The 26,130-nt window shown below is 36.7% G+C and overlaps 1 protein-coding gene and 1 long non-coding RNA gene across 6 annotated transcripts in view; one reads left to right on the top strand and one right to left on the bottom strand.

Annotated features, from left to right (window-relative positions):
* DIAPH3 (diaphanous related formin 3) overlaps positions 1 to 26,130 on the top strand; it is a 490,848-nt gene that overhangs the window by 124,602 nt on the left and 340,116 nt on the right. For all 5 annotated transcript variants that reach the window (XM_054665348.2, XM_054665347.2, XM_054665346.2 and 2 more), the window contains 2 exons: positions 22,954 to 23,028; positions 23,117 to 23,186. In XM_054665348.2, the coding sequence (XP_054521323.1) occupies positions 22,954 to 23,028; positions 23,117 to 23,186 (145 nt within the window). The remainder of the gene's footprint in view (positions 1 to 22,953; positions 23,029 to 23,116; positions 23,187 to 26,130) is intronic.
* On the bottom strand, positions 13,990 to 25,827 carry LOC107967918 (uncharacterized). Its single transcript, XR_001708745.3, has 3 exons — positions 25,713 to 25,827; positions 18,094 to 18,181; positions 13,990 to 14,404 (listed from the first exon to the last, which is right to left on the bottom strand). It is a non-coding gene; the product is annotated as an uncharacterized LOC107967918 (long non-coding RNA).

Genomic DNA, 26,130 nt, shown 5'->3' with positions numbered 1-26,130 from the left:
GAACACCAGGGAAAAGACCAATTTCTACAAATTATCAAATATTATTTTTAGTGGATCTTGACATAGTCAATAATTATGTTTGAATTATGGAATACATTTGGGTAGAAACATAAAAAGGTAGACAGCAACATCATTTTGATTGATATCAAGCATTTATAGATCATACTCATCTATGCATATAGCAAATTAGTGATAGAAGGTATCTTTATTTTCTTAATTTGATGTGCCTGTCAAGGGTAAGATTTTTTGTCTCAAAATCTAGGCTTATCAGGTTTTTGTGTTTTGAAATTTTAGGCATTATTTTCCATTAATCATAGTTAAAATTTTCATTTTCAAATTAACAAGAATAATTTTCTCATAAAGTTATCTTTTTGTTAGATTTCTAAAGAGATTCTTAAGTTGATAACTATAATTTTGAGAAAATCATTTTGGAAAATTTTGCAGAAATGTATGTGTTTATGTGAAAACAAGTAAACAGCCTTTGAATGTCATTATTCCATTTAATAAGTGTCATTTTTGGAATCCATTTTTTCTTCATTTCTGGGATTAAAAACACAAAGCAGGTGGAACATCTTGATTTCAGAGTTGATCTAGTTCATACCATAAGTCACATGTGTAAAGACAGAAAAACTTGTGACAAGCAGTGAGATCAGTGTACTCATTTTTATCAACATGATCTGAGGAAGTCTTTCAAGATCAGAAATTTGAAGTTGCTAATACTTTGACTTACTTTAAATTTTTAAATTAGATATTAAACATTTCCAAAAGACAATTTGTCATAACAATATAACATGCATCTCCTTGCCTACTAATGAGGCTGAGACATATAATATTGCCTATAGCTTTGAAGCTTCCTTTCATCCCTTCTTAATCCTATACCCTCATTCATTCCTAAACACCCCTTCCCCCTACTATTCTGTGGTAACCACTGTCCTGAGTTTTGGGTTTATCATTCCTTTCTATTATAGTTTTAGTATACACATATTCCTAATTAACCTACTGTTTGGTTTTATATGTTTTTGAACTGTATGTTAACCAGTCATCTTCCATGCATTCTTCTGAGGGTTGTATTTCCTCTCAATATTGTTTCATAGATTTATCCATCTTGATGTGTGCGGCTGTTTACATTTTTCCCAACTAATCATTTTCATACCTTGTATTTTAGGAATATCTATTATAAATAGCATATGAATAATTTTTTTTATCCCGTCTGATAATCTTTGTCTTTATCTGGTAGTTTTAACTTTTTGTATCAATTGTGAAAATATGTTGGAATTTATATCTGATGTTTCATTTTGAATTTTTAATTTATGCTACTTTTTCCAGGTTCATTATCCAAACTGCTCCTGCTCCTCATTTCTTCTTTCTGCTTCTTCCTTTTCTATATTCATCCTTCCTCTTTATTCTCCTTAACTTCTTTTGGATTGATATTTAATTTCTTATTTTATTTTTCCTCATTTACTAATCTAATTCTAATCTTAGAAAAGAAATTTAACATGAACACACTTTAAAAAGAAATTTAACTTGCATGTACTTCAAAGGTACAAAAGTAAGCAATATCTCTTCTCTTGAACCAAAGAATACTTTAAAATCTTTTTTCACTTGTATGCTAGTTTTGAGTGAAATTTCAGTGTATCTGTTTTCTTTTTAATAAGTTAGATTTTACTATTATTGAGTCATATTATAACTATGTGTATATGTATATATGTTTCTACACACATCATTCTTTTTGATTTTTGTCCCCGCCCCCCCGATTATTTTACTTTTCTTTAAGTATATTATTAAGATTCCTTAGTGAGAGTGTGATGGCAAAATTCTGTTTGAAAATATCTTTTTTAAAAATGATATTTAATCAGGTTGACCCACAATTTTTTTTTTGTTATTATACTTAATGTCTCAAAATATCTATTTGCCTTTGCTTTGGAAGGATAGCCTTCCTAGGGCATGCAATTGAGATGCAATTGAGGGTTTTAGATATCTATGCTTAACACATTGAAGACCCTATTTTCTCTTCTGGCTTTCATTGCTATTTTTGAGAACTTGGCGTTTAGTAAAACTGATTCCAGGTAATCTGCCTTTTCTCTTTGTCTGATTCTATGATTTTTTTTTTATCTTTGGTGTTGTAGAGTTTCTTTTACGTGTCTGGGTGAGATTTCTTTCTTTTTTATTCTGATAGGGAATTTTTTTTGGCTTTTTGAATATGATGGGTATCTTTCTGTGAAAATTTTGCCATTGTTTTGTCAAGTATTGCCTTTCCCCCTCTAATTTTGTATATGTTAGACCATCTTGCTCTATACTTTATTATTTCCTATTCTATCATTAATACTTTGCATTTATTTGTCTCTCTCTACTCCATTCTGGATATGTTTTTTAGATTTGCATGGCATGTTTTAGAATTTTAGATTAACAAGTTATAAAAACTTATTAAAAATTCACCTTAGGTTAAAAAGTGTTTGAGAATTAATGATATATTCAGATTCATTTTGATACTAGTAGTGATAATTTCTGAAAGGGGCAGGTGGAGTAAAGGTTTTATTGGGTGTATTTCTTTTCTCTTTTTCCTTTCCTTTGTTTTTCTTTCTCTCTTTTCTTCCTTTCTCTTTGATATTGATACCACGGAGGTAAGTAATGCAGGCAGCTCTGTTTTCTTTCCTGTTATTCAGTATGGTAGCCACTAGCTGCCTGTGGCTATTTAAATTTAGTTAACTAAAAATGAATGAAAAAAAAACACAACAACATATTAATTGCTTGAGAGCCACATGTAGTTAGTGGCTACCATTTTGGACAATATATATATATAGGCCATTTCTGTCATTGTAAGCAATTCTATTAGACAGTGCTGCCTAAGGGGCCTTGGTTCTGCATATCCACTTCTTTGATATATTAACTACATTATTATTACATTCTCAATGTTATATTCCAGATGATGAGACTATTATAAAGAAAATAAACACTGACAGATTGAAGATTATTTTTTAAAATCTGCAAGGATGATTGGACATTAATCTCAAGAGAGTCCCAAGGGAATAGAAGAGTGATCTAAGGAGGTTTCCCTTCAGCAGGGAGTGCTGGCTTAGCAGGTTGAGGCTAAGGGAGGGAGTGGGCTTTATACCAGGTATTAAGGAATAGAAAAGGAGAGGTGAAGTATGTCTGACAGGAAGTGCTATAGTTATGGTCCCTGGCAGTCATCGGTGTAACAGCCTGTAGCTGGGATGAGGGAATCAGCAATATAGTGCATCATAGAAGCTGTAGAAACATCTCCTTTGGTAAATTAAAAATATTAGTGGGATGCATTTTTTAAACAGAGTTTTCATTAGAGAGATGTGCCTACTTGTACCTCTTAAAGGCATTTTTTCAAGATTACTTTCCAATAAGAAGTCAAAAAGTATTAGGTAGGATATTAATATTCTTCTTTATTATTTTGACACTGCCATCTATCTTCAAATATGCCTTCTATTATTTCTTAATTGCCATTCAGAGTTTGTAATGTTTATGACAAGTAGCATTGCTTATTAAATAAATATTTGTTGAAAATACCTTCTAATTTTAAGTCATGTGGCTGTCGTTTCTAAAAGCATGTTAAATTGATGAAATATTAATGAAAAAGTGTCGTGGAAGAAAGTAACTATTAATGTTTTCAAATAAGTACTAACTTTATATTTTCAAAGGACAAGCCATTACTTTCTCATGCTTTCACAGTCCTTCCAAACCTAGCACCATTTCTCTAAGAGACCTCTAGAAGACTGAATGTTCCCTAGGGGCAGGAGGCTGCTTCTTTTGTATACTGTCATTCATTCTATAGCTTTTTTTTGGTTTATAGATGTAGCAAAATGTTGTATAAATATTTGGTTTCAAAGTGTATCTGTATCTTAAAAGCTTTGGCTTTGAATACAGGGTTAACAGTAAACAAAGAGCACATGGAAAATTTATTAATTGCTTTTAACAGACACTTGTATTCTATAGATGGTAAATAAGAGCTACTTAGCTCAATTTATAGTTGACCTGAGAGGGCCTGGAATTGTAAAGTGCTCCAAATCTATTTTTTAAAGTTATATCTATATCTATATATGCTGTACATATATACATGGTATATATACATATATATGGTATATATATCTGCCATATATATCTCCCAGTTTATTTAAAATATAGCTGTTTAAATAGCCAAGATTGACTTTTTAAAAAAAATTCTGTTAACATGTAAAGTGAGTCACAATGTGACACAGAATCCAAAATCTTCATTTTTAACACAGTTTCATATAACTACGAGAGCTCATGTATGTCTAGATTAGTTAAATTCAACTACTCTATTAAAAAATAGATTTTGGACCCTATATTACTGATACTTAAGTATAACGGGGAGAAAATGTAACTAAAACCTAATTATTTGAGCTGGGCATGGTGGCACATGCCTGTAGTCCCGGTTACTTGGGAGGCTGAGGCAGGAGGATCTCTTGAGTCCAGGAATTCTGGGCTGTGGTACACTGTGCCAATCAGGTGTCCACACTAAGTTCAGCATCAATATGGTGACCTCCTGAGCACGGCAGATCACCAAATTGCCCAAGGAGAGGTGAACCGGCCCAGGTCAGAAACAAAGTAGATTAAACTCCCATGCTGAACAGTAGTGGGATTGTGCTTGTGAATAGCCCCTGTACTCTAGCATGGGCAACACAGTGAGTCCCTGCCTCTTAAAGCAAAACAAAACAAAACAAAACAAACCTAATTATTTGAAACTATCAGTTTACTGTTTAAAAGACAACAACAGAAGGTAGAGTGTTAAACCAAAACAATTTGGAAAAAAAAACTCATTAAACTTTACAGTTTCTTATGGATATAAAGGTGGAATATAATAAACTTTCTTTCTTTTTAATTGTTAATGCCTGTTTTCTGAGAATGTAAACCTTATGTGTTTATGGCTTTACAGCTATCAGTATGAAGTTATTAACTGAATATTTTGGTTTCTTTGGTTTCTGTTGAAAGATAAATATTTTCAATGAGAGAAATTATTGAACTGCAGATACTAAAGCCTCTAGTTATTAGTACTCTACATACAAAGAATCAGTATAGTTTATTCCTTAGATTAATTTTCTGGGCTTGTTATTATGTCTTAGAGTATTGCCAAGTCGGTTAAGTAAAAGATTTTTAAAATGATGATGTTTATCTTGGTATTCCCTTACATATCTATACATGAAGAAAGGCCTTAATACAAAGGAAGGCATCACATTGACAATAGAAGAAGTTTTAATTTTTATCATTCCGAAAACTTTTTAAGAGTAAAACTCTGTCAATTAGATTGATGATGGATTTCTAGTTCTTTTATTAGAGGGGCAGTATATGTCTGAAAGGAACAGGTACAGTTTATTTCAGCTTCTTGTATATTAAATTTCATAAATAATAATTGATATAGTTTGGATATTTATTCTTGCTCAGATCTCCTGTTGAATTGTAATCCCCAGTGCTGAAGGTGGGGCCTGGTGGGAGGCGTTAGGCTCACGGGAGTAGATCCCAATGAGCTTGGTGCTGTCTTTGCAATAGTGAGTGAATTTTCATGAGATCTAGTCATTTAAAAGTGTATGTCACCTCTGCCCACACTCTCTTTCTTGCTCCTGGTCTCACCATGTGATGTGCCTGTTCCCCCTTCACCTTCCACCAAGCTTCCTAAGGCCGACCCAGAAGGCAAGCAGATGCTGGTGTCATGCTTCCTGTGCAGCCTGCAGAACCACGAGCCAATTAAACCTCTTTTCCTTAGAAATTACCCAGATGCAGATTTTTTTTATAGAAATGCAAGAATTGCTTAATGCAGAAAATTGGTAAAAAAAAAAAAGAGTGGGGCATTTGCTGTAAAAATATCTGAAAATGTGGAAGGAACTTTAGTACTGGGTGATGGGCAAAGGTTGGAAGAATTTGGAGAGCTCAGAAGAATATGGGAAATAAGGGAAAGTTTGAAACTTCCTTGCGACTCATTAAATGATTGTGACCAAAATGCTGATAGTAATATGAACAGTGAAATCCATGCTGAAGAGGTCTCAGATACAAATGAGGAACTTATTGGGAACCAGAGCAAAGGTCATGCATGGTATGCCTTAGCAAAGAATTTGGCTGCATTTTGCTTCTGCCCTTGGGATTTGTGGAAGGTTGAACTTCAGAGTGATTTAGGGTATCTGGTGGAAGAAATTTCTAAGCACAAAGCATTCAAGATGTGGCCTGGTTTCTTGTAATTGCCTATGTTCCAATGTTGGAGCAAAGAAATTTATATTTGAACAGGAAGAAGAGCATAAAGGTTTGGAAAATTTGCAGGCTGCCCATGTGGCAAAGAAAAAGGTTTTTTCAGAGAGGAACTCAAGAAGGCTGTGGAGCAACTACTTGCTAGACAAATTTGCATAACTAAAAAGGAGCCAAGAGTTAATGTCTAAGACGATGAGGGAAAAACCTTGAAGACATTTCAGAGACCTTTGGCAGCCCCTCCCATCACTGGCCCAGAGGCCTCCTGGGGAAGAATAGTTTTGAGGGCCAGGCCTGGGACCCTGCTGCTCTGTGCAGCCTTGAGACACTGCTCCCTGCTTCCGTGCCACTCCGGCTCCAGCTTTAGCTCAAAGTGGCCCTGGTACAGCTTGGGCCACAGCTCCAGAGAGTGCAAGCTGTAAGTCTTGGTGACTTCCATGTGGTGTTAAGCCTGTGGGTGCACAGAGTGCAAGAGTTGAGGTTTGGTAGCCTCCGCCTAGATTTTAGAGGATATATGGAGAAAGCCTGGGTGTCCAGGTAGAACACTGTTGTAGGGGCTGGCAGAATCCTCACATAGAACCTCTGCTAAGGTAGTACCAAGGGGAAATGTGGGGTTGGACCACTTACAGAGTCCCCAATGGGGCACTACCTAGTTGAGCTGTGAGAAGAGGGTCAGTGCTCTTCAGACCCAAGAATGGTAGATTGACCAGCAGCTTGCACCCTACACCTGGAAAAGCCATAGACACTCAATGCTGGCATCTGAGAGCAGCTGTGGGTGGTGCACCCTGCAAAGCCACAGGGGCAGAGCTACCTAAGGCCTTGGGAGCCCACCCCTTGTACCAATGTGGCCTGGATGTGGGACACAGAGTCAAGGAGATTATTTTGGAGCTTTAACATTTAATGACTACAGGCCAGGTGCGGTGACTCACGCCTGGAAGGCCAAGGCGGTGGATCATGAGGTCAAGAGATTGAGACTATCTTGGCCAACATGGTGAAACCCTGCCTCTACTAAAAATACAAAAATTAGCTGGGCATGGTGGCCTGTGCCTATAGTCCCAGCTACTCAGGAGGCTGAGGCAGGAGAATTGCTTGAACCTGGGAGGCGGAGGTTGCAGTGAGCCAAGATCGTGCCACTGCACTCCAGCCTGGTGACAAAGCGAAAGACCCCATCTCAAAAAAAAAAAAAAAAAAAAAAAAGATTTAATGACTGCCCTACTGGGTTGCAAACTTGCTTAGTAGGGCCTATAGCCCCTTTGTTTTGGCTGATTTCTCCCATTTGGAATGGGAACGTTTACCTAATATCTGTACCCCCATTGTATCTTGGAAGTAAATGACTTGTTTTTGATTTTACAGGCTTGTAAGTAAAAGGGACTCACCTTGTCTCAGATGAGACTTTGCACTTTGGACTTTAGAGTTAATGCTGGAATGAATTAAGACTTTGGGGGACTATTAGGAAGGCATGATCACATTTTGCAATTTGAAAAGGATATGATATTTGGGAGGGGCTGGGGCAGACTGATACAGATTGGATATTTGTCCCCACCCAAATCTCATGGTGAATTGTAATCTCTAGTGCTGGAGGTGGGGCCTGGGGGAGGTGTTTGGATCATGGGTCAGATCCCTCATGGCTTGGTGCTGTCTTTGAGATAGTGAGTGAGTTCTTGTAAGATCTCATCATTTACAAGTTTGCCTCCCCACCCCCTCTCCAGCCAACACACACACTCTGGCTCTGGCCATGTGACATGCCTGCTACCCCTTCACCTTCTGCCATGATTAGAAGCTTCTTAAGGCCTTCCCAGAAGCAGAGGAGATGCTGGCGCCATACCTCCTGTACAACCTGCAGAACTGCGAGCCAATTAACCTCTTTTCTTTATAAATTATCAAGCCTCAGGCATTTCTTTATAGCAATGCAAGAATGGCCTAATGCAATAATATGAAAGAAACACCCAAAAGAATGTTAGAGCCACTGATATCACCTGCAGTCCCTCTGCAGGGCTAAGTAGAAGTTTAGCGCATTTGAACAGAAGCCTGATAGAACTTTCTACAATGACAAAAATGGTCTATGTCTGTCTTGTTCATTACAGAAGCTACTTACCACATGTGGCTGTTGAGCACTTGAAATATTGCTAGTGTGATTAGGATTTAAATTCAGAATTTAAATAGCCACATGTGTCTAGAGGCTACCCTATTGGACAACACATCTTTAGAGATCAGAAAAACATTTCTTGTGCACTTGTTTTGAGCCTTTGTACTCTTGAGTCTATATGTGTGGCTGCTCTCTCCACTGTGCTATGAATTTCTGAGGAGGGGACCCGGTATTGTGTCATTGTGAAGTCTTAATATGGGACTCAGGAGAGAAGATCAGAGTACATGTTAAATGGATTTGAATAGTAAAAACAGAATAAGGAGATTAATGCTTGAAATAAAGTAAAATACGTGAGCCTGTACTGCTCATTTGCAAGACAGGAGAGCAGGTATTTCAAGTGTTTTTATGTATTCTCTGTTTGGAATACTAGATGAGGTGCAAGGATTTCTTTTCTTAAATTGTTGCGATTCCTTTTAGAGAGAAACATCTAACATGTGAGAGAATAAAGCTCTTAAGTTCCTAAGTATGTGACATGGATAACATGCCACTAAAATATAGCACAGGATTTTGTAATCTATATATGCAACAAGTATTCCAAGGGCTATGCTAGGTACCACAGTAAATGAGAAGCATATAGGAGAGAGAAACCTAGAACACAAATAAATAAAACAAAAAGGTATAATCAGTTTAGTGAAGAAAAAATGAGGACTGAGAGTAATTAATGGAGAGGTTTTTTGATTTAGCTGATTATAGAAAGTCTTTCTGAGGTGGTGGAGTTTGACACCAAAGAACAAGGAACTAGTTTAGAGAAGAGTGGGCAGTAGTACTGAACATGAGGTGGAAAAACCGTGTGGCAGAGGGATGGAGAGAGGAGAGGATGGTGGAATCCAAAAGGCTGTCAGAGAAGGTGGGCAGTGGCCAGGCCATGCGGAAGGTCATGGCCATAAAGCTCGTGGTAGGGATATTGGATTTTCATTCTGTGGAAGTGGAGTCTGTTGAAGAGTTTCAAGCAGGAGATGAGCTATTCTGGCTTAACTTTCTAAAAGGATCACTTTAACTGCCACAGGAAGTGTATTAGTGTGTTCTCAGGCTGCTATAAAGAACTGCCTGAGACTGGGTAATTTATAAAGGAAAGAAGTTTAATTGACCCACAGTTCTGCTTTACTGGGGAGGCCTCAGGAAACTTATAATCATGGCAGAAGGCAAAGGAGAAGCAGGCACCTTCTTCACAGGGTGGCAGGATGGAGTGAGTGGAAGCAGGGCAAATGCCAAATTCCCCTTATAAAGCCATCAGATCTTGTGAGAACTCACTCACTTTCAAGAGACTAGCATAGGGGAAACCACACCCATGATCCCATTACCTCCACCTGGTACTGCCCTTGACATGTGGGGATTATGGGGATTATAATTTGAGGTGAGATTTGGGTGGTGACAGAGACCCAAATCATATTAGGGAGAATTGATTGAAGGGAGGAGAGAGTGGACAAGGAGGCTCTGGCAGTAGTCACATGAATTAGGAGGGTGGCTTGTATAAGGATTGTAGCAGTGGTGGGCCAAGGGGTGGGTGAATGTTGCAGATAAATTGGAGGTGGAAACTTAGGACCTGTTGGTGGATTGGATGTAGGATGTGAATGAAAAGGAGGAATCGAGAATAACAGTTTTTTTTTTTTACTTGAGCAAATAGGCAGATAGTAGTGCTGTTAATTGGGGTGGAGGAGGTTGTTACTTGTTCCGTGAATTTTGGAGAAGAAAAAAAATCCCTTTTTTTTTTTTGAGACGGAGTCTTGCTCTGTCACCAGACTGGAGTGCAGTGGCACGATCTCAGCTCACTGCAACCTCCGCCTCCTGGGTTCAAGTGATTCTCCTGCCTCAGGCTCCTGAGTAGCTGGGACTACAGGCGCACGCCACCACACCTGGCTAATTTTTGTATTTTTAGTAGAGATGGGGTTTCACCATGTTGGCCAGGATGGTCTCGATCTCCTGACCTTGTGATCCGCCCGCCTCGGCCTCCCAAAGTGCTGGAATTACAGGTGTGAGGCACCGTGCCCGGCCAAAAATATCCCTTTTTAACATGTTAAGTTTGACATGTTTAAAAGAGTATCACAATTTGAGACATCAAGCAAACCCCTAGATGTGTGAGTCTGGAGCTTACATATGTGGAGTGGAGATATTTAAGTCCTGAGAATGGATGCAATCCCAGTGTGGGCAGGTTGTATGGAGAAGGAAGCTAAAGATATAGGTGAGCGGTCAGAACAAGTTCTGAAGGACTCCGGGTTCAGAAAGTGTCCAGAAATAGGTGATCCAGAAAGGGAAGAGGAGGCAGAAACACAGACTGAGGAGTAGCCAGTGGGGAGGAGAACCCCAAATGCTGGTTTCTGGACCTAAGGGAAGAGAGTTTCAAAATAAGGGAGTGACAAACTGCATAGCGCGCTGCTATGAGGTGGGGCAAGATGATATTATTGGAACTGGCAAGAGGAAGGTTGTTGGCGTCCTTTTAGAAAATAGAGTTTTTTGGAGTCTTGGTGGTAGAAGCCAGACTGAAATGAGATTGAGTGAATGGATGGCAAGAAGTGCTGACCATGCTTGTGATGAAATTTTTTTGAGACCTTTTGCTATAAAAGAAAGGAGAAAAATGGGAACTAACTGGAGGGGTATCTGAGGTCAAGTGAATGGAACTTGGTGAACACATGGAGAAATCAAATCAGTGAGAGTTCAAAGAAGAAGGAAATGTGAATTGGCCTTGAAAGCTGAAATTGTTTCAGTTGTTACAAAGGCAGTTCTGTGGAGGGGAGCATTATGAGTGCATTGCCACACAAAAGTAGCAATGAAATTTTTAGAATCAAGGGAAGATCATGGGTTTTAATAATTAGGACTGCTCTGACCAGCATTGGGTAGTAGTGACAAGTATTTAGGGTGGGGACAAGCGGTGAAAAGCCTGAAATGTGACCATAACGTCTTTTCCACATATATTGTTGGCAAATTAGTCTATATTTAAAATGAATAATTTAGTGCTTTCTTGAACTAATGATGTTTAATTTGATACTAAGAAACTACTTACTGGTACTGGTAGTGCCCTTTAGTTAAATATTAGTGTACTAATATTTAACACATTCCAAATAAGATATTTCCTTTTTTATAATATGTTCCTTTTAATAGTGGACTTAAGTTTTGATTAGAGCACATACCAGTATCTATGTTTTAAAATCCATACTTGTTTTACTGTTTTTTCATCTAAAGGTCAAGAACTCTTGTTTCTTGTGCTTTGTTTTTTTATCATTCCTGTTAACCTGGTTTTATTTTCATTTTATTTGGAATGCTTTCTCTAGATATTTTATGCCTTTCAGTATGTTATAGCCAAAAAGAAACTAGGAGATTACTACATTTATTACTGTGTTATCTTATCTGATATGAAAAGTGGGAATAAATGATTGTTTTTAAATATACAGTTTCTTTAAGAAGTATATTTCAAGAAAATATACATATTAGTGGTTGTATTTTGAAGGTTAGTAGATTTTACAATCTGAACATTATTTATAATAGTTCCTGAATTCCCAGCCTTGCTCTGTAATTTAGTGTAATTTGGGTGGATGGGCCATTGAATGGCATGTAGGTGTATGTTTGTCTTGCCCCACAGGGCATGCTAAGTGCTTTGTACTCCCTCCTAGAACTGTTCATTTTAAGTATTTAGTCACCTTGGTAAAGGTAGGTGAAAATGAAAGCTTAAAATAAGCTATAATTATATTCAGCATTGGTGATATATTACTCTGACAGAGGAATGTAAATTGGACCTAGATATTATACAGTATTAAAGCTGACCTTCCAAGTTTAAAGTACAAAATTTGTTAGTTTGTCACATGTGAACAGTAATGTATTTTTTCTCCTTTTAAGAAGCTTTGTGTATTGATTTTAAACCATCTAGATTTGTGTTTCCCTAGGCATTCATGTAAGATTATTCTTTTGGGTAATTAAAAATATTTTTCTTATTACAAAAAAGATAAGTTCATTATAGGACAATAAGAAAATACGCAAAAGCAAAATCAAGAAAAATGTATAATATTATCTACTTAAATAGACCCTAACTTCTTGGACGAGAGAGAGAGAGAGACACTTTGTCTACAGAGGAAGTCTTCCTGTCTAATACCGTTGGTTGGTTGGTTAAAAAAATTGCTTAAAGCATGTAATAATCAAATAAATGATTCAAATATACCCCAAACATTTTTTTTCAATCTAAAGCATAAACATTTTTTTCTGTAGACATTTCATATGGAGCCCAGACCTTTTCTTGGAGTGGGCAAAGGCTGATTGCATAAAGCATACTCATAATGCGTTGTCTTCCTGATATTGGTGCTTTAAAGAAGAACAGGATCATAAAGGCTCTGGCAGAGCAATCTGAATGCAGAAGTATTCTTCTGCTAAAAAAATTTTTTTTGGTACTACGATTTCCCTTTAATATATAGTTGTGCCCACATTTACTTCTACAGCAATTTAAAAAGTAATCTATTTTTAGCTTTCCAAATCATTACGCTTAGTTTTCATAGAAAAAGTACCCCTTTCCCCAATTACGTGTTATCTGTTTATATAATATTAATTATATAAATACAATAGTAGGTACAACTGTCAGGAATGGATTTGGAAAGAAACCCAACTGGTTCTGGTGGGAGCAGTGTGTGGGGATGTATAACAGAGTAGAACTCAAGCCTTGAATTAGCTGACTAGGTGGAGGATGATTAAGAATGTGTTTGTATAGCTACACATATGTACGTACATTTCTTATATGTGAACAAAAACATTTAAGAAGAATAATAGAAAATGCCTTATATACCATTGTTGCTTTTTAAACTTAAGATATATGAGCATCATTCCACTTCAAGATTGTAGGCATAGTTTTTTCTTTAAGTTTGGTTTTGTTCCTAGGCCCTAGCTAAGTGTGGTAGCCATCTTCATTGCTCCTCTAATATTCTCTGTTTATTTTTGTAATAGTGTTTATGGCACACAGTTTTTTTTTTTTAATTGTCCTCATCTCAGTCCTCCTACAAATTTCTTCCATCAACTCTTTAATCCCAAATTATGTTTTTTTCTTTGTACTTACTACCCCTTTTCTGTTTTAATTCTTTTGCAATCAGGATTTCACTTCTACAGAATTATTTATAAATTGTTGTTGAATTCATTTCTTTATAGTTCTTTTTAGCCCTTATTTTCTTTGACCTCATTTTAGCACTTGACTCTTGACTCTTCTCTTTTTGAAACTTCTTCTTTCCTTTGGATTTGTTATGTCAGGTTTACTTGGTTCTCCTCTTACCACTGTCACTGCCTTTTTCTCATTTTCTTGGTGGGAGCTTCTGCCTGTTCTCACACTCTAACAGTGGATGTTTCAGACTTGTGTTTGAAAGATAGACTAAATCTACTATTTCCTATTTTTTTTTTTTTTTTTGCTAAGCACAACTAGAAATACTGGACATTATATGTGAAACAAATATAAGAAGACAGGCTAGGAACCTTGAGATTTAAGAAACAATATGGCGGTGAGTTTGCTGGGTTGTCTTTCTGCCTTTTTGTCAGATTTGGAGGTGAAGAAGTCAGTAACCCAGAAGTGACAGTGGGCACAGAACAAAGAAGTCCCAACAAAAGCCTTCTCTCTTAAACCAAAGGACCACAAAAATGGCAGCAAACAAGACAGAAAATGTTGGCAATAACTGCTTTTTGTATTTCTGCTAAATACCGCAGAAAAAAATATGTGGCCCCATCCCCACCACACTATTAAAAAGCAAAGTGGGTAGCCTGGATTTCTACCCACAGATGGCAGTAATGAGGCATTCTTCCCCCTCCCCACTGGCATTATGTCCAAAGAGGCCAATAGAGTCAGGGCTTTCACAACCACCCAGTGATAACAGACGTCCACATCCCCCTTCCATGGTGCTATTGTAGGTTACATGGTGAGCATAATGAGGCAGTCCTTCTTCTCTCCATCAGGAAGTGCCTAGATTCCCATCCATGTCAAGTGGTAACAAAGAATCTCTCTTGGACTTCTGTTTCCACCTTGCAGTAATGAGGTGGTGCTTTCTCTTCTTCCACTGGAGCTGTGTCATAGGAAGCTTACTGAAATAAGAGGTTTATATAAGATTTAGAATCTTATAACACGATATCCCAAATTTTCAGCCTTCAGTATAAAAAATATGGTCATACCAAGAAGCAGGAAAATCACAAACTGAATGAAAAAAGACAATAGATGACACACTGATATGACAGAGATGGTAGAATTATCTGACAAGAATCTTTTAAAAAGCAGTCATCATAAAAGTATTACAATAGGCAAATAGGAATGTGCTGACAAAAGAAAAAAAAATAGAAAGTCTCAGCAAAGAAATACAGGAAACTATTTCTTCTTTTAAAGAACCAAATGTAAATCTTAGAAGTGAAAAATACAATAACTGAAGTAAAAAGCTTACTGGAGGGCCTCAAAAGCGAAACATGAGGCTGAAAGGAGAGAATTAGTGAACTGGACTATAGAATGATAGAAAGTATATAGTCTGGACCACCAGGAAAAAATAGATTGGGAAAAAATACATACAGAGTCTCAGGGAATTATGGGTCTATAACCAAAGATCTAACATTCTTGTCATTGGAGACTTGAGAGGAGAAAGAGGACAGGATAAAAAAGTACATGAAGAAATAATGGCTGAATAGGGTGGGCACGGTGGCTCATGCCTGTAATCCCAGCACTTTGGGAGGCTGAGGCGGCTGGACCACCTGAAGTCAGGAGTTTGAGACCAGCCTGGCCAACATGGTGAAACCCCATCTCTACTAAAAATACAAAATTAGCTGGGCATGGTGGCATGTGCCTGTAGTCCCAGCTACTTGGGAGGCTGAGGCAGGAGAATGGTGTGAACCCGGGAGGCGGAGGTTGCAATGAGCCGAGATTGCGCCATTGCACTCCAGCCTGGGCGACAGAGCGAGACTCTGTCTCAAAAAAAAAAAAAAAAAAAAAAAAAGGCTGAATAGTTCTCAAATTTGGCAAAAGACATAAACCTACCTAAACTGAATCACAAACAGGATAAACTCAAAGAAATTCACACACAGACATATCATAGTCAAATTCCTGAGAACTAGGCTGGGCACGGTGGCTCACGCCTGTAATCCCAGCACTTTGGGAGGCTGAGGCGGTCGGGTGTCTTGAGGTCAGGACTTCGAGACTAGCCTGGCCAAAATGGTGAAACCCTGTCTCTACTAAAAATACAAAAATTAACCAGGCATGGTGGTGCGTGCCTGTAGTCCCAGCTACTCAGGAGGCTAAGGCAGGATAATTGCTTGAATCCAGGAGGCAGAGGTTGCAGTGAGCTGAGATTGCACCACTGCCCTCCAGTTTGGGAGACAGGGTAAGACTGTGTCTCAAAAAAAAAAATTTTTCCGAAAACCAAAGATAGATAAAAACATCTTGAAAGCAGTGCCCAAATTGCGAATTTCATGAACTAAACAAGAGATATTACCAAGACATCAACAGGATAATAAGGGAATACTTTGAACAACTTTAAATATACAACTCAACAACTTAGATGAACTAGATCAGTTCTTTGAAAAACTACAACACACCCAATATGAAATAGATAATTTGGATGGCCCTCTGACTATTAAGATAATTAAGTTCCTTCGCCCCACCAAAAGATCTTCAGGTGCAGGTGATTTCACTGGAGAATTTTACCACAAACTTAAAGAAGAATTAATGCCAATTTTCCATAGTCTGTTCCAGAAAATAGCACAGCAGACAGCAATTAATTTTTTTTTTAAAATGAGGCTTGAATTACCTGATAGCAAAACCAGACCAATACAGTACCAAGATAGAACAAAACAAAACCAAAACCCTCAAACTTACAAACCAATGTTCATCATGAGTATAGATACAAAAATCCTTGTATAGTGCATTATATTGACAAGCAAAAGAGGAAAAGTCACTTGATCATTTGAATCAATGCAGAAATAGCATTTGACAAAATTCAACACTTGTTCATAATGAAAACTCTCAGAAAAGTAGGAATAGAGGGTGAATTCAGTTGTGTCCCTAGAAAGATGTATTTACATTCTTAACACTCTGCAGAATGTGGCCCTTTTTGGAAACAGCATCATTGCAGTGTAATTTAATTAATAAAGGAGTAGGGTAAAGTCTTGATCCAGTATGACTTGTGTCCTTAAAAGAAAAAGGCAGAGATACAGGAAGAGTCCCATCTGATGACTGGAAGGATTGGCAGCTTCCATCAGAAGCTAGGAACAGGCAGTGAAGGATTCTACCCAGAGTCCCAGGCAGCAGCCCTGCTGACACTTTGATTTTGAACACCTTGCTTCCAGAACTACAAGATAATATATTTGTGGTTTTAAACTCCTCAGTTTCCTGCAGCCCCAAGAAACTAATATGGAGGGGAACTTTCTTAACTTGGTAAAGAGATCTACAAAAATCCTATAGTTAATATTCTATTTACTGATGAAGGACTAAATGCTTTCCCTCTAAGATAGATTGAGAACAAGGCAAGGATGCCTGCTTTCAGGACGCTTATTTTACACCATAGGGAAGTTCTAGGTAGAACACTGAAGCAAGAAAAGGAAATAAAGGCATGCAGGTCAGAAAGGTAGAAATAAAACTGTCCCTATTTGCAGATGACATGATTGTTTACATAGAGAATCTCAAGAAATCTATCAAAAACTCCTAGAACTTATCACTGAGTTCATCAAGGTTGCAGCATTCAAGATAAAAATATAAAATTATATTTCTATGTACTAGCAATGTACTTGTAGAAAATGAAATTAAAAACACAATACCATTCATAATTGCTCAAAAAATAATTGTAATTCTAATGAATTACCCATAGGACTTTTATGCTGAAAACTACAAAATAATGATGAAAGGAGTTAAAGAAGATCCAAATAAATGGAGACATCTAGTGTTTATGAATAAGAGACTCAACTCAATTTGCTTGTCCATTTGGGTTATTGGCAGAACCCAATTTCTTGTGGTTGTGGGATTAAGATTCTTATTTCTTTTCTAGCTGTTCAGTTGACGGCCATTCCCAGGTTTTTCAGTCCACCTACATTTTTTGGCTCTTCTTTGGCCTCCTTCATTTTCAAAACCAGTAAAGGCAAGATGAGTCCCTTTTATGCTCTTTTTTTTTTTTTTTTTTTTTTTTGAGACAGAGCCTTGCTCTGTTGCCCAGGCTGGAGTGCAGTGGCACCATCTTGGCTCACTGCATTCTCTGCCTCCTGGGTTCAAGGGATTCTCCTGCCTCAGCCTCCCAAGTAGCTGGGATTACAGGCACTCACCACCACACCCGGCTATTTTTGTATTTTTAGTAGAGACGGGGTTTCTCCATGTTGGACAGGCTGATCTCAAACTCCTGGCCTCAAGTGATCCACCCACCTCAGCCTCCCAAAGTGTTGGGATTACAGGCGTGAGCCAGGGTGCCCATCCCTTTTTATGCTTTGACTCTCTTTCTTTCATCTCATCTCTCTAACCAAGCTGGGAAATTAAGAATTACATGATTAGATTGGAACCACCTGGATAAACTAGGGTAATTTTCCTATCTTAAAATCATCTGATTAGCAACCTTAATTCCATCTGCAATCTGAATTTCTCCTTTGCTACATGAGGTAATATATTCATATGTTCTGAGTTTAAGATGTGCAGATCTTTTGGTGGGCAAGGGTAGGATTACTCTCTTTACTACACATGCTTAGTCCTTTTATGCCCTCCCATTGCCCATGGCATTACATATGTGGTTTTTCAAGATCAAGCCCTTTCTTACCTGTTTGGTTTTATCTCTGATACAGCTTTCTCTGTTGCTCAGCACAGGCCATTTCTTTTACATTTAATGTCTTTGTGCATATGCCCTCCTGCTTAGAAAGAAAGACTCAGGTCAGACAGCAGATGCTTTGAAGTTCCCAAGAGAGGTAGATATTGTACCTTCTGTTCCCAGAGCACCATGATTATAGCATTTATTGCATTATGGAAATAATTTTGTTCGACATTTGTTTCAACCACTAGTCTGTGATCTTTTCAAGGGCAGAGAACATATTTTATTCAGTTTTGTATTTCTCATACCTAGTGCAGTATCAAGAATACAGTGTGCGCTTTAATAAAGGCTGACTTGGCCAGGCATAGTGGCTTACACCTGTAATCCCAGCACTTTTGGAAGCTAAGGTGAGAGGATTTGCTTGAGGCCAGGAGTTTGGACTGGCCTGGGCAACATAGTGAGACCCGATCTCTACAAAAGTTAAAATTAGCTGAATGTGGTGACACATGCTTGTAGTCCCAGTTACTAGGAAGGCTGAGGCAGGAGGATTGCTTGAGCCCAAGAGGTTGAGGTGGCAGTGAGACATGATTGTGTCACTGTACTCCAGCCTGGGCGACAGAGTAAGACCCTGTCTTTGGTTTTGTTATCTTTGATTCAGTGTGGGCAAATAACAGTTCTGAAATTGCAATTGAAGTTTCTAGCTTGAAGGTTGAGACAGGTTCAGTAATGGTGTGGAGATCTGTCATCTCTTTGTGTTTATTTCTGCATATATAAAGGCCACAAGCCTGGTTATCAGCAGACCTAAATATTATTTCTAAGTGACTATAACCTCTTATATGTAACAATAGAAGGGGACTTAGTTTCATTCTAAAATGATTTATTGAGTGCTCAGTCTATCCCATGCTGGAATAAATAAGATATATAAGAAATGGTCCCTATACTCAAGGAGTATGCATCAGGTAAGATTGCTCTTATGATCAGGTATGTTTATTCCAGATCATAAGGGTAATAATTCCAAGATTAATTCCATTATAATTCATGATGCATTTGTCTTTCCCTTTCTACGAGCACATCTGGGAAGAAAGGTAATAACTTTAAACAAAACAAAGGAAGAGTAGGAGGTCAGTCTTTGGGAAAAATACTTGAGAGCGTTTTGTTCCTTTTGGCCAGGAGGTAAATCTGAGACCTGATTGTTGCTTCTATTGCTCAATGAGGTGACTGACTGTATTTACTTCTGTATTAAAGCCAACAACATGTCAGAAACCACTTTATACACTTTCAGTTTCATCCTGTGTTTCTGGAAGTAGTAACTGAATTTCAAAGTCTAAGCTGCTTTTGAACATTTAAAGGCGGGTTAAACGTAATTCTGGGAACCTGTTCTCCCTCTCCCTCTGTTTTTTTTTTTTAATTTTTATTAAGTTTTATTACCTCTTCATCTCTTCTTTTCTCCTATATTGAGACGCCTACTAGGAAATGCTAAAGGGTAATATACTTAGAAGTTTTCCTTGAAGCAATTAGAAGAGTTTAATATTTCCTGTTACAGAATTTTAAGAGGTAGATTTAGTATTTAGCACACTACGGTTGCTGTTTTAAAGCAGTTTTTTTCTGATACAAATGTCATACTGATCTCTATGTCATTTCTATTCATGAAGAAGAAACGTGCATATTTATCCATGAATGCAGTTTATAGTTAAACCACATAATGCCTGATGGTACTGTGCTGACAGGCATAGAACAAATAGTGCAGATTTTAGTTCGTGGAGATTGATCATTTATAGATCAGTTGATAATTTTTTCTAGGTTGCTTCTTACACTGATGATGAGAAATTTTTTCATTTTTATAGAAAGCTATGGATCTCAATAAACCTCTGTCAAGACTACAGACCTGCCTACTCAATATCACTTTTTATCTTGAACATCTTTTCCAGTGGAAATAGGAAGTGATATTCATACCCCTATCTTTAAAAATAATATTGCTGAAAATAGTAGGGGTGAGGGTGAAACACTTGAGATTATTGCTTTGTGAGTGACACCTGTTAATACAACAGTATGTTGAGTTTGCAAATTTTTAAGAAAACAGGGAGATGTTTTATGCATATTCAATTTTTAATCTTTTAAATAAGTACTTTTGTTAGCTTTCTTTTAATTCTTATATTGTTTCTTTGGTTGTCAGGTGTCTCAGTTTTCTTTCCCTGTACCCTGTCCCACTTTTCTTGTTTTTGACATGTTTTATGAGATATAATGTGTAATCTGGTTTTCAGAAGGCCATTGCCCAACTCTCATTTTATTGTTGTTGAGAAATTCCCACAGTGACTTAAAAGATTGTAATAGATGAAGTGATTTGGTTTAATGCCTCTTTACATGGAACTTTAATAAGTTTTGTTTTATAGAGAATTAGTTTATATATAAAATACATGAGTAGGCATAAATTTTATTTGAATAGTTCATATTCTGTAGTTTAGAAGAGAGTTATATAGTGGGTCTAGAAATAGTTGACTTTAGACCATCTATGAGTCCCACTATTCTAGTTATAATTATGTTAAAGGTAATACATTTTAAATAGCTATTTTTTATTATTAATTATGTAGATCAGAGAACTTACTGATTTACATGGATTTATGTTTCTTAAATTTTATAGTGGGTCATAATATAAGCATATTAAATGTAACAAAGTCTTTTTGTTATATTAACATAATTTAAAATTACTTTGCCTATTTTGGTGTGAGGCAGTTTGATGAGCAGTGATTTTATTCTTCACAATGATTAAAGGTGATAGCAGTATGAATAATCTGAAACCATTTATATTGGCTTTAGAATATCTTTGTGGCTATACTTTTGAATATGGATATTGTTGAAAACTTACTTCAAACAAAATATTGAAGGCCCTCTGTGAAGTATTAAAGAGGAGTGCCTTATGAACAGTCTCTCTCCATGCATCTCAATGTCAGCCCAAGTAAAACTCTCAGATTTCTCCTCACTTCCCTGCTGCATGTGAAATAGGAATAAATTCAGAATAGGATGTCAACAAGGCAAACAGTTAAGTGAGATGCTGTAGTTGTTTTCATGAAACATAAAAACAAGATTCAAAATGCCTACAGATAATCTGTCTGTCGCTGATAGTGAAGAGTAAACCCTTCACTTTTGAAGTAGCAGCCTGGTTTGAAAACAACCTCTGTTTAACTTTTTTCCTTACCTTAACTATAATAGCAATCTTCAGTCTTTTACAAGAGAGTATCTTTCCTGTTTAAGTGCATTTTAAAAATTAGTTATTTCATGGCTTTCACTTGCAAGAGATGAGTAAAATATTGTCTGACAAGAGATTGCCAATCTAAATGGCAAATTTCTTTTTCTTTTTTGTAAAATCAGAAATCCTCAACATTGATAGGTGTCAAGTTGTATTTACAGAAATATGCAAATGAAGAAGCTGGATTTTAATCAATATTTGTATTTTTTATATAAATATGTTGCATTTGGTTTTTATTCTCTTTTCACTGGAAATGTTGTATCTTAAGAAAAAAATGATATTTTGGTATTTTCTGATATATGACTTAAGCTTGCTTTTATTCTTTATAGTGTTCTGTTTTTCATTCCTTGAATTTTTTTGTGTGTGTGTGTGATGGAGTTTTGCTCTTGTTGCCCAGGCTGGAGTACGATGGCGCGATCTCGGCTCACTGCAACCTCTGCCTCCTGGGTTGAAGTGATTCTCCTGCCTTAGCCTCTCCGAGTAGCTGGGATTATAGGCATGCACCACCACCCCTGGCTAATTTCGTATTTTTAGTAGAGGTGGGGTTTCACCATGTTGGTCAGGCTGGTCTCGAACTCCTGACCTCAGGTGATCTACCCACCTCTGCCTCCCAAAGTGCTGGGATTACAGGCAGGAGCCACCACGCCTGGCCGAAATTTTGTTTTTAACATCTTACTGTTCAAACAGTACACATACACATACATAAAATCACATATATAAGTACAGGCATACAAATAAATATACACACATATATCTTTTCTTTCCTTCATTCTTTTGGTGACAGATTATTATCATTGTTATTATTTATTGGCCTAGGTTTACTAATCTCCACTGAGAAAAGGTATTCATTTCTACCGAGGTAGTTTTCATGTAATCCAGGCAAGCTGTTGTCTAGTGACAGTAATGTTCTAGTTATGTAAAGGCCTGTGATTGGGTCAGTGGGTTTATGGGACAGGTTTGGTTTGGTGAACATGGAGATACTCATTTAAAACCCAGTGATGCAGTTTGCTTGTTTGTTTGTTTGTTTTTAAAGCAACTGAACTTTGAAACTTAGGAAATTCTTAACATTTGTAGGAATGTATTTCAGTGGTTTGGGGAATTCTGCTAAAGCATCTCTTTTTTTTTAATTAATTTTTGCCAGTAATCTTTTTCTTTATGTTGATCTACATCTTTCCTCCATAGATCTTTACTCACTTGTACAATTTGTCTTCTTTGGCATAGCCCCAAATGGGCTGTAATTAGTGGTATGCTGGTAAATGTTTAGAGCCAGCTCTGGGTGCGTGGGTGGGGGAGGCTCTGATTGGTTTGCCAGTTTCTTTGGTGTGAATACTTTCACTGTGGCTGATTTCAAGCTACCCACGTGATGTCCCTAAACATGAACCATGGAAGAGATGGGCACAGTCTGCTCTTACAAGCCTGTGCAAGCGGAGTTTAGCACACTATTGGCATATCCATCTTTGCTTCTTTCACAACTAAGATGAGTCATGAATAATTTTTATATATGGTGTTATTCTTATGTTTTAGTTACGATTAGGAATATAGCAAATATAAAATACTTGCAGGTATATAATATGATAACACAAGCTGTGTTACTGACAATGTGTAACTATCTTTTTTCTGTTTTTCAGTTGGGTGGAAAGCTTTGGACATGAGGGGCTTGGATTATTATTAGACATTTTGGAAAAACTGATTAGTGGAAAAATGTAAGTATTGCTAATAATTATTTTCAAGTAAGCATCATTCATATGTCCAATTATAATTCCAACACTGCTATTTTTTATGTCAATACAGCCAAGAAAAAGTTGTAAAGAAAAATCAACATAAAGTCATACAGTGTCTAAAAGCCCTGATGAATACGCAGGTATGTACATATGTAATTAGTATTTGTCCGTCACCAATTTTGTAATATATGATTTTCAGTTGCAGTAAAGTGATGGTAAATTGTTCTGATGTGTTTTTCAGTACATGATGGAAAAATATTGAATTTTATTGAATTCTAGTTTCAACTGTCTTGCAATAGGAGAAACTTGATAATGAATAAACCTCTTCTGGTGCTGAACTCCTCATGTATAGGTTAATTATCTCTCCCCACCCTTTCCTTCCTCTCAACCCTGCCCACCCCAACCCCATCTTCTTTCTTTTTTTCTCTCCACCCACCACCCTTTCTCTGCTTTTTTGTCCTACTCTTCCTCTTTTCTTCCTTCCTTCATTTCCTCCCTCTCCTAACTCTCAAAAGTACGGCGTGAGTCAGCTTTAAGATCATGATTATTAAATGTGAGCTGCAATAATACTTATTACCAAAGGTTCAAGTTAGGAAGATTTCTTATATTCTAGGAATTTAAAATCTACAATGAAATTAATGTAAACAGATATAAGCAGGTCTCAGAAATAGAGCAATGAGGCTTAACCCAAGTAATATTGAGAATAAACGTAATATGGAGGAATTTGCGTAAAGAGGTTACGTTAGAAGGGAGAAACCTGCTTGTGGCTCTCACCTATAATCTTACCGCTTTGGGATGCCGAGGCAGGAGGGATTGCTTGAGGCTAGGAGTTTGAGACCAGCCTGGGCAACATAGTGAGACGCCATCTCTACAAAAAGTAAAACAAATAGCTGGGCATGGCGGCACATGCCTGCAGTCCCAGCTACTCAGGAGGCTGAGATGAAGGGGTGGCTTGAGCCCAGGAGTTTGAGGTTATAGTGAACTATGATCAAATCACTGCACTCCAGCCTGGGAGACAAAGTGAATCCCTGTCCTTAAACAAAACAAAACAAAACAAAACAAAAAACCTAGAAAAAAAGAGGAATTCTTAAGCTCTTTACTGAAGTTAGATTTTAGGTTTATCTAGCAATGTTTCTTTTTTGCTTTTATACTGTTAACTGTAGAAATTAGCATTATCCTATGCTGTTTCTTTAAGCTCCAGCATCTAAACACATTTACCTCATGATGTGTGAAGTAATGATAGGTGTTTAAGTTGCTGTTAGACAGCAGGGGAGGAAATTTTACCTGTGGTGGTACGATTATTTTTGTTTTATAGCAAAACCATCTGTATATTTCTGATTAATTTTAATTATAATATTTTGCCTTATTCTAATTTAAAAACAAACTTTTATAGGGCTACACACTTACGTACTAGTACGTAAATTATTAAGATTTATTTTATATTTATTTTACTAAATGTATTAGCAAATATTTATATTTTCTAATTATTTTTGTCTTGTTAAACTGTGTATTTTTAAGAATTTTCTGGAGCTAAGCTTTCTATTTTTAACCAATGAAATATTTTTTCTTCCTTGCCTCCTCTAAACAGATATTATTTTCAAAGAAAATATGTGATGTAGGAATCACAACTCCTTTCTATGCTGAATTCATGGTTCTTTGAAAATCAGATATTAGATATATAAGGTAGCTTTTTATATATCTGTTTTAAGAGTAAATGAATGAAAGAATCAAATTGCTGATAGGGAGAGGTCTTTGCCCACTAAGTACATAGAACTGGTTTAGGAAGCCCTTTTTAAAGTGAGAATATAGAAATTGGAAATTTCATTGGTGATGGAAAAGCCAAAAGCAGAAAAAATCTAGGAACTTTTTTTAAACCAAAGGGACATTTGGATCATAATTTGAATTTAAGAAGAATATCATGGTTAAATTAAGGTGGTAAATAGAAGATAATATTCTTACTTTGTTTCATAATGAATCTGAGGAAGATTGAACTTTATTTTCTAATTAATATACTATTTTTCTCTTAAGAGATTTTTGTTGCTTGTAGTTTATATACATGGAGCTATAAAATATTGCCATTTTATTTGGTGCTTTTATCTGTGTTATTAAGAATAAAAAGTCAATTTAAGTTATTGTTACTTAGTATTATAGTGTCTGAACTCTAAACCTAGCAATATGTGAAATTTTTGGTAAAGTTTTTTTTCCCTTCAAGATTGGTTAATGGTTGTCTTAATTTTTATTTGATCACATCTATAAGTACAAAATTTGTTAAACCTCACTTATACAGTCTTTATTAGCATTCATTGAATGATGAAAATATAAGTTTTAAGAGGAAAAAAATGTGGTGCCTTATTTGGTACTAGTAATTAATTATACAATTAATGAGCAAATTTGATAACATTACATGAAAGTAAATTTCTTATAACATTAAATTGGACTAAGAGTATTTTTTAAATGGAAGAGAATTTTAATTGCGTAGGGGAAAGAAAAGATAATAAGGATGAAAAGTTAGTATATTCAAATTGAAAGGTAATTAGAACAGAGGCTTCAGTTTGGTCAGTTAACTTTGTGTGTGTTGCTTTGAAGAGTGCACCCAAGGTGCGGGTGCTTTGCTTCTGAAGCCAGCAACTTTAACCACATTATTTCTGCTACTGGGATTAACTCACTGTGGGTGGCTGCTCAGCACTAGTAGTCATGCTGTGTGCGTCCAGATGTTGGGCATCCTACATGAGGATTTAGAGCATTAACTTTCCTCTACCTAAAACATCATTTTCAGTGCCTGAAATTCCATCTATTAGCTAATAATAGGCCTCATGTGGAATGCAGGCGGAACCTGGCATTGATCCTCAGTTTAGAACAGGCCAGTTACCATATTGTCCGGAGTGGGTCCTTGACATTCAGGAAAGATACATCCTTAGACTTTTCAAAATTTGTCATGCCTCTCTAACCTAAAACAGCCCTCATTAAATGCACTTTAATCCGAGCACTGGTATGTTGACAACTTCTCACACAGAGTCAACAGTTTTTGTTTTGTTTTGCTATGTTTTTTAAATAATTGAGAGTAATTTATACAAGTAGCAATTC

This window comes from Pan troglodytes, chromosome 14 (assembly GCF_028858775.2).
Source record: "Pan troglodytes isolate AG18354 chromosome 14, NHGRI_mPanTro3-v2.0_pri, whole genome shotgun sequence".
Classification (NCBI taxonomy): Eukaryota; Metazoa; Chordata; class Mammalia; order Primates; family Hominidae; genus Pan; species Pan troglodytes.
Note: the sequence above shows the minus strand (reverse complement) of the source record. Positions and strands in the feature narration are given on the sequence as shown.